The sequence below is a fragment of the Xiphophorus couchianus genome, chromosome 5 (assembly GCF_001444195.1).
Source record: "Xiphophorus couchianus chromosome 5, X_couchianus-1.0, whole genome shotgun sequence".
NCBI classification, from domain to species: domain Eukaryota; kingdom Metazoa; phylum Chordata; class Actinopteri; order Cyprinodontiformes; family Poeciliidae; genus Xiphophorus; species Xiphophorus couchianus.
The window spans coordinates 23665292-23673863 of NC_040232.1; the positions used below are offsets into that span (position 1 = coordinate 23665292).

General features: G+C 41.9%; 2 protein-coding genes across 2 annotated transcripts; one reads left to right on the forward strand and one right to left on the reverse strand.

Moving 5' to 3' along the window:
• Positions 1–219: 219 nt before the first annotated feature.
• Positions 220–4655, forward strand: drc9 (dynein regulatory complex subunit 9). Its single transcript, XM_028016246.1, has 10 exons — positions 220–350; positions 535–670; positions 1091–1125; positions 1221–1340; positions 1416–1500; positions 2512–2649; positions 2772–2846; positions 3845–3976; positions 4056–4145; positions 4224–4655. The coding sequence occupies exons 2-10, from the start codon at positions 536–538 to the stop codon at positions 4326–4328; spliced, it is 915 nt and encodes a 304-aa protein (XP_027872047.1). The 5' UTR covers positions 220–350; position 535; the 3' UTR covers positions 4329–4655.
• Positions 4656–4897: 242 nt separating this feature from the next.
• Positions 4898–6706, reverse strand: LOC114143877 (uncharacterized). The gene is made up of 5 exons (XM_028016247.1): positions 6392–6706; positions 5932–6061; positions 5773–5811; positions 5353–5496; positions 4898–5261 (listed from the first exon to the last, which is right to left on the reverse strand). The coding sequence occupies exons 1-5, from the start codon at positions 6548–6550 to the stop codon at positions 5083–5085; spliced, it is 651 nt and encodes a 216-aa protein (XP_027872048.1). The 5' UTR covers positions 6551–6706; the 3' UTR covers positions 4898–5082.
• Between the last annotated feature and the right edge of the window lie 1866 nt (positions 6707–8572).

Sequence of the window (8572 nt, forward strand, 5' to 3'; positions counted from 1 at the left end):
ATACATAAAACAACATTTTATTAACAAGAGGGAAAATTAAAATCTCAAAACTACATAGAGAACCAAAGTGCAGAGCATCATCACGGACTATATGAATGTAGCTGCATTTAACTTTTCAACCACGCAAATAATAAATTCATAAAATTATTCCAAAGTGAGTACGCGGGTTTATCCGAGACAGTAGCAACAATAAAAGTTGCTCTACTTTTCACTACGGAGGAGGAGGGGGGGGGGGTACGTCCTGTTACTATGGTGACACGCCAAACATTAGCTCAGGCTAATTACACCGTCTGAGTCGTGCGACAGAAATTGGCAGTAAAACGGAACTCACCAGAGTAATTACTCGACACGTAAGTGCTATCTAGTCAGACTCACTTCGTGTGAAACGGAAGTTAGTCAACTCGTTGTTTTTGAATTACTGTAATGAGGAAGTGGTTTGGAAGTTGTGTTTTTATGAGCCTCAACATTTGATTCAGTGAAATAACGGCGTGGAGGCGGAGGAATCCACTGACCTTTCTGCTGTTCTCCACTCAGGATGTCCTTATCCTTATCGAAGATTCAGAGCCTGAGAACAGTGGCTGCACTGGAAGACTGCGTTCACCAGTTGGACTTACTGGGACATTCCCTGTCGGTGCAGATCAGCAGGGAGCGAGGCTCCACATCCACACAGGTCCTACCACTGCTTCACACCCCAACAGGACACCAGGGCCGGTCCTAGCCTCTTTGGTGCCCTGGGCCAACATGCTCCATGCAGCATTTGGATCACATGTGTCAAACTCAAGGTCCGTGGGCCAAATCTGGCCCACCATAGCTTTTTATATGGCCCTCTAGGTTTTAGACGAAACACTAGTTTTGTCTAAATATTATGTTATCAGTCAAATCAAAGCAGTTTTTATCTGTTTCCTGCCAAATTATATCTATCTATTATATTCCACGATAATTCTTCAGAATTACCGTGGAAATTCATGCAAATCCCCTCACTTTAATAGTTTTTGATGCTCTCTGGATTTCTTTTCCCTCCTTAGTGTTTGGGAAGGTTTCCTGGATGAAAAATATCTCCTTACATGTGTTTCTTTATGCCCATGTTTAGGAAAAAGACAGGCTGGTGCAGCTCAAAGCAGAATGGTGAGTAATTAGCAGAACAATAAAAAACTAGAAGTATGTTGGATCAGGTCTCTCCCCTCCTCCCCCCTTTAAATAGGTTTTGTTTGTGTCTGCAGTCAGTTCATCGACCATCACGTCACCAAGCTGTGCTGTGAGCTGGAGGACACCCAGAGTTTTGAGTCAATTCCTCAGGCCATGGAGGAGGATGAGGCACAGAAAGCAGCCAGGAAGAAAAGGTTCAACGCTGCCAGTATTTCCACTAATAAATGTTTTATTTTTGTGAATCTTATGTGGTGTATCTCCCCACCCAGAGAGGATGAAAAAAAGCGGAAAGAGAGAGAACAGGCTCTGCTGATACTACAGCAGGAAATCGAGGACAAAAAGGATCAAATCCACGTGAGAGATTAGCGGTGTTAACGCGTGCTCACTGGTCCAGTTATTATTTGTGCCTTACCTAAAGGAAAAACCACTAGAGCGGAAAACTGCCTCAGTTCTCCGTCATGTATTTGTTAGACCTTTCACCGTGTCGTGACAGAATAATATGAGGCAGATAATCTGCGGAACAAAATCGCGCTCCTCTGCCTTCTCTCAGTGCCAACTACAGAAACACACAGCTCCGCCAGAAAAAGCCAATCAGAGCCAGGAGGAGGGTTTTAGCGCTGTCAATCACGTTCATGTATGCACCACTCACACTCTCTCCTTCATGAGTTCCCACGCTAGTTAGCATGGCTGCCGGTGACGGTGGATAAACATTTATTCTGCAACGCCAAGTTGTTTCTCCTCCATTAGTACACTCAGCAGCGCATACCTGAGATTGACTGACAGCGGTAAGACCCTCCTCCTGGTTCTGACTGGTTTTATTTGACTGGAAGTGGTGCGTTTCTTCAGACGGCAGTAGGAGCACCGAGAGGAAGTGGAGAAACTCAATCTTTTCAGATTATCTGACTCATATTATGCTGTCAGAATTTAGTAACAGTTTTAACAAAAATGTTAAAAAAAACATATGTTTTTACATATTAGTAAAAAAAAAAAAATATATATATATATATATATGTGTGTAAAAATATGCACCTTTAATACTCAGAGTGGCCAGATTGATGCCATATTTCTTTTGCACCAATTCCACATTGTCTTCCTCTTTATGTAAAAACGCTTGATATTTTCACTTCTTCTGACTGTTTTCTGGTTGTGTGTGAAAATCTCAGTTTGTGAAATACTAAGAGCAGCCCATATGGCACCAACAGTCATTTTACATTCAAAGTCATCTATGCTCCCCGTTCTGCATATGATCATTTCAGTTGCAATTTGTGTTGAAAAGCAGTTTACCTAATGCGAGGGTCAGTGAGTGTTAACCGAAGAAAATGCCTCCCAGGACTCTCGGCTCTTCCAATAACTTTTCCCCCACAGAAAATGTACCTCCTTTTGAATGACCTGGAAGAAGAAACATCCAAACTGCAGAATAAAAAGAAGACAAAAACCACGGTCCTGTTCCCACAAATAGTCAAAGAGACGTGGCAGAAGGCTCAACTTTTGGACCAGCTGGAGGTACATCAATCTCCAATCTTTCTTTCACATCACCCCCAATCTCCCAGAGATAGGCGCCAGAACTTCCTCCTCCGTCAAATAGAACTTCGCTCCTTCATAGTTTTGTTCGCCTTTGCTCTCAGCTTATGCAGAAGCAGATGGAAGAAGAGGCGAGATTTCACGAGGAGACCGTGACGTTCCTCCAGGTTCAGTACGAGGTTGGTAATGTGACGTCCTGAACGAGATGTAATGTAGAGTGCAGGGTTAATCTAACTGCTGGGCAATTCACATGTGGTTCAAAGTCTAGTTGAGGAAAGCAAAAACCTGTTCCAGGAGCAAGAACTCCAGGGCTTCTTTAACCTTTCACATGTGGGTACTGGAACTTAAAGCTACCAACTGGGAATCATGTTTGGATACCATTAAAGGGGCGGTATAATAAGTACATAGTGGGATTTTATAGCACAATCAACTATGTTAACCTAAGTTATAAAAATGCATCAAATATCACTTAACGAAATCTTCCTTCATAATTTATCACCTTGAAATTGGGCCTCTGTCTCTTTAAAAACTCCTGTTATTTCTGAAGCTCCGCCTTCAGGAAGTCGTCACAACGTGGCTCCTCTATTACTGAAAGATAGCTGCTACAATGAGCTCAGCTGATGCTCAGTACCACCAGGTGATTGCCAGTTGCTGCTGGCTAGTCTGAAGGAGCTGAGTGGGGGAGTAAGGATGGGGGTGGGGGAGGCGCTCTGTGAGGAGGTAGCTTGAGGTAAAGCTCAAAAACGTTTTCTTCAACTTTACGTAATACTGCCTGAAGCATAAGTGTGTCAAACATTGGTGCAAATGTTTTGCCACAGCATATTTTTTATTCTCCAGTTTTCAAAAAAAAAAAATCCTGTTTGAAGCTACTGTAATTTTCTTCTGTTGCGTAGACAGAATTATGAATTAGTATGAACCAAGGAATAGTTGCCGTGGACGGCTAATGAAGTTTCTGAGAGGGATATTCAAAAAAACAAAGACATGAATTCATGTATATGATTTGATAAATCATACATAATCATGTATATGATTCATCAAATCACTACCAAGTGTTCTGCTACTAATATTAGTACTTTAGTATTAACTAAAAATAGTAGTACTCTATTAGTAGAGTAGTACTAATAATAGTAATACTCTATTAGTATTACACATGACATAATTCTATGTTTCTGATTAGGAGTTTCAACAGAGGCTGCACAAGTGGAAGCAGCAAACCAAGAAGATGCAGCAGGAAAAGCAGAGCAAGCTGGATAACCTGGGCTGCAAAAGAACTTTGAACATAGACAAGCTGATGGAGATGAGGAGGATGGTGAGCAGCAGCGCTCACAGCAGAGCGGTTACCATACGGCTCACCTTTAAATCACATCGCCAATTATGGTTGGTTTCAGTTTAAGGAGATGGAGCGGGTGGTGCTGCAGGACAAGAAGAACCAGGACTTGCAAAGCCAACTGGAGGAGAAAGCTGTAGCCGCCACAACGGTAACGGCGTCCAACCGGAACAGCACACGGAGACGGACCGGTCTCAGTGTGCTGATGTTCTTGTTGTGATCTGTGCAGCTCCAGGCCTACTGGAGGGGCACCATGGTCCGCAGAGGCCTCGGCCCCTACAAGAAGGTAGAGGAGAAGAAAGGCAAGAAGAAGAAAGGGAAGAAGAAGAAGTGACTTTTTTTCTTCCACCGCCATGTTTGCAAGTTAAGCAAAAAAATATATAAGAAATTGGACAAAAATATGTAAACTATACATGTCTTTATTGTAAAAAAAGTAGTATTACAAAATATTACAAATGTTTTTTAAAATGAATCAAACAAGCAAGTTGATTAGAAGCGGAGTGTCACAAATCAAACAATACAAGCTAAATTACATTTTCCGTTTCGTACACTTACAAGGTTTTCCCTGAGGGAAAAATGAGTCGGAAATGTCAATAAATAAAATATATATATGTTAAAAAATACTTTGAGCAATAAATAGCACTGGCAAGTTTACTCTTAATGACCATAGGCCTTACATTTTATTATAACCCATTATCTGGACAGGATTTTTGACATAAACTTGATAATTGACACACACACATATATATATACAGTAAACCAATAAAATAAATCAACAATCCACCACATAAAACTGAGTCAGCAGAAGTTCATTACAGTAAAAGTTCCCCCTCTTTATGTCAGGGAAGCAGAAGCTCCAGCACTGCACAACGCCCGACGCTTCCGAGGAGGACCACAGTGAGAGAACCTTTAAGAGTGCTTTCGTTTCTACTAGATTTTTTTTTTTTTTGGACATGCTCACGAGTCATGGGACAAACAAACCAGCAGTTATGTCCGTGAGAATGCTTGAAGGAGAACCGGAACATCCAGCCGCCTCCTTCCTGCAGCGCTGCCTTTTAGTGTGAGAGGCTTCAGACATCTCTCGGCTTTTAGTCGAGCAGTTCGTCCTGCTGAACGTGCATGTAGTTGTTGTCTCCCACGATGACGTTGCTGAGGCACGAGCTGTGGATGATGATGTTCTGGTGCGCCGCCAGTGGATGGGGAGGCTCTGAAGGCGCGGCCTGTGCTGCCTCCTGCAGGCTTTGGCAGCAACTGCAGCTCACCTCCACTGTAACACGTGAGCAGGATGTGTTTAGGTGCCAAAAAAGAGAAAATAAATAACTCAAGATGCACAAGTGTGAGCTGCAGTTGTTACCCACCTGCTTTCTGCTGCTCAGAGTCCTCCATCAGAGGCCGCCGCTCAGCCGCTGCGGAGGGGTGGGAATCCCCGATGACGCAGTTGACCATGGTGGAGTTACTGATGTTGATGATGAGAACGGTAGGGGGCGGGCTCGTGAGTCGATCTGTCAGTGGAGGTAGTGAAAAGCGAAAGAACACTGAAACGGGAAGTAGATTTTTTCCAGAGTGACGCCACAGCGGAATTACATCATTATTTACTGAAGAAGAAACTGTTTTGCATCCAACAGCTGCTTTACTTGACATAATCCACATATAAGCCTATTATATTTATGTTCAAATATAAATAAAACAAGAAATTTATATGTATTTTAAAAAGTCTTCAGGTGATTTTTTTTACAAAACAGTAAAAACAGAGACTGAACAATAAAAACCTTGGTTACCTTGTGCGTTTTTCTCCTCCCTGCGATGAAGCGTCTGATCTGTCAACAGTAGTGAAGCAGATGTTGATTTGGAACTTTTCGGCCTCCACGTCGCCATATTCCCACAAATGTATGTATGTATATATACACACACATTTGTTTTCTACTTTAATTATTTACCTGGGGAATCGTTCCTCTTTTCAACAGCAGGAAGGCAGAAGAACTGGCAGGCTTTGCTGCAGCTTCTCATGGCCACCGCCTGCATCACCTGGAAGAGTTTCTGCATGCTGAACCCCTTAAACGTCATAACCTGCAGCAGAGAGCAACACATACATCTGAGTTTCTAACATACGGCCTTGGAAACAAAGGAAAGGCAGTCAAACGAGTTTTTAAGTCTCATGCTCGCTCCTAAACTTCAAGTCGCGAGACGGGGATTCCCCGCACTCCCTCCAAACCCCCCTTTACCTTCACTGGAAAATATCATAGAAAATCGCTCTAAAGTTATAGATAGAAGCCAAACTACATTTTTAGAATCGTTTGTACTTTGGGAACGCATCTATTTTAGTCGACAACCTGACTTTTATGTTGTTTAATGCCAAGGGAAGCATATTAAGCGTCCGTGACGCTGCCGTAACCTTACCTGAGTTGTCGGTGCTCTTTCTATTATTTTAGTCAGATTATTGTCAGTCGCGGAACTCGGGTTCTGCTGGCTGGGGCTGCCCATGACTCCAGTGGTTGTGATAAAATAATCTCTAAAAGAGGCGACCACTTTCTTATATAGTGAAAAATCCCAGCGCATGCGCGCTCTGACTTGCGGTTTATGTCAGGTGATTTACAGTCGAGCCTCTCTTCGACACGCGCGCCGGCGACAGAGGAGAAGCTCTCGTTTTAGATTGCATCATACTCTTTGTGTTTAATTCCTATTGTAAACTTGTGCATCAGCGCCAAATAAGGTCTGAGACCTTTTTTGTTGTCGCACATGTTGAATATAAAATATAAAAACGTGCCATGGTTTCATTTTTCTTTGTACCTTTAAGCAGATACTGTCTTTGCGCTGTTTTCGTCTGATGCAAGTTTCAAACCTGCATATTTTTTTGAGACCACAGTATAACAAAATGCACACCAATGAGGGTTATTTAACCCACAATCTGTAGAAAATTGTATAACGCATGTTATTAATTATTATTATTATTATTGTTATTGCTATCATGCCATTGCTCCTACAGAAATAAGTTGTTAAGAACTTTTCAAAAATCAGCTTCTTGTATCAGACACACGGAGCTGGGGTATAAAAGTTGAAGGGGAAGCTGTGGTGTTGGGGGTTGCACTTCAAGCTGTCATTTCTGGGAAAGATCAGTGTCATAAACAACACAGTCGTGTTGAACTTTGTTTTCTTCAGAGCAATCTCCTTTGCCTTAACAACACGCTATATATGCTACACACTAAAATGCCATTTTATTGGGTACACTTAGAAGAATTATGTACCTCAGATGTTCCCCTTTCACAACTTCCTCTTTTGTTTATCGTAGAGATTCATCGAGGATTAAGAAAAATGGCCACAACATAGTGATTCCTGCTGACTTGACAACATCTTGGATTTGTCGCCTGCACGTCCGTCATGTGAATATACTGTTCGATCACATCCCAAAGGTCCTATTTTGGCTCGAGTTCTGGTGACTGTGGAGGTCACTGGAGTACAGAGCTCACTGTCATGTTCAAAAACCCAGTTTTAGATAATTGAAGCTGTGTGATGTGGTAGGAGACAAGAAAAGGAAATTGCTTTAAAGTATGCTGGATGTAGCCATTGGAAGATTTACGCAACTGTGTTGTGCAAACGATGATAATTTGGTCTCCCAACACACCATCTCACTAACACCATGAATTGTAGATACAAGGCAGGATGTATGCACCCTTTCATGTAGCTTACACCAAATTCTGCCACCTTGAATATTAGATTGGAGCAACGGTGACCAGGAGAAACTAAGACAAAAACAGAAAGAGACCCTTAGCGGTGGAGTCATCACCACCTCTCTCTTAAAAAAATGGATTCCACTAAGAATCCAGTTAAGACTACACACTTAATACTTGTGACATGCTTGTGAAATGCTTTGTTGGAAATTGCCATGCTCTCTAATTTAGATACCGTAATTCAAAGCTCCAGTCCCAAAACTACAAGCCAACAATTACTGGTGTTATATCTACAGTAGAGACAACACTTTAAGGTAACCAGTAGGGCAAGAGAGCTTTGATCAGTGGGCACAAAGTGATAACACACCCTAAGAGCAAGGGGCTCTTGACAAGCCATCTTCTCCATGTTTGTCAGAACTTTTTATGTGGTGAATACCTGAAAAACAAAAACCACTATATCTGTCAGTGATTAAGACAATGCAGCAAGATCCAAAAAGTGATAGGATTATGGCTCTTGTGTGTTGAAATGCCTGGACAATAGTCAATGCTTCATTTTTAATGTCAGAATGGTATCGCTGTGCAAGTTAAACTTCACGGAGAAGAAACTCGCAAGATGTTGAACATCATTCCCATCATACTGTAGCAGCATACCAGCAGTGACAACATAAATACATTGTTTTAATGTATTCAAAAGCCTCTTGACAACAAGTTGACTATATAAATTTAACCTTTGTTTTTGAAAGTTTAATCAAGGGAGCAACTAAAATTGAGAAGTTTGGACAGGAGCTGCGGTAGTAACCCACCAGGCAGGAAATTCATAAGTTCCCTTTTGTTTGTTGACATTGGGTAATGTTCAATAACAAAAAACATTCGTTTGAATTGGCTGCACACGTCCTTGTTTAACTACTTTCCC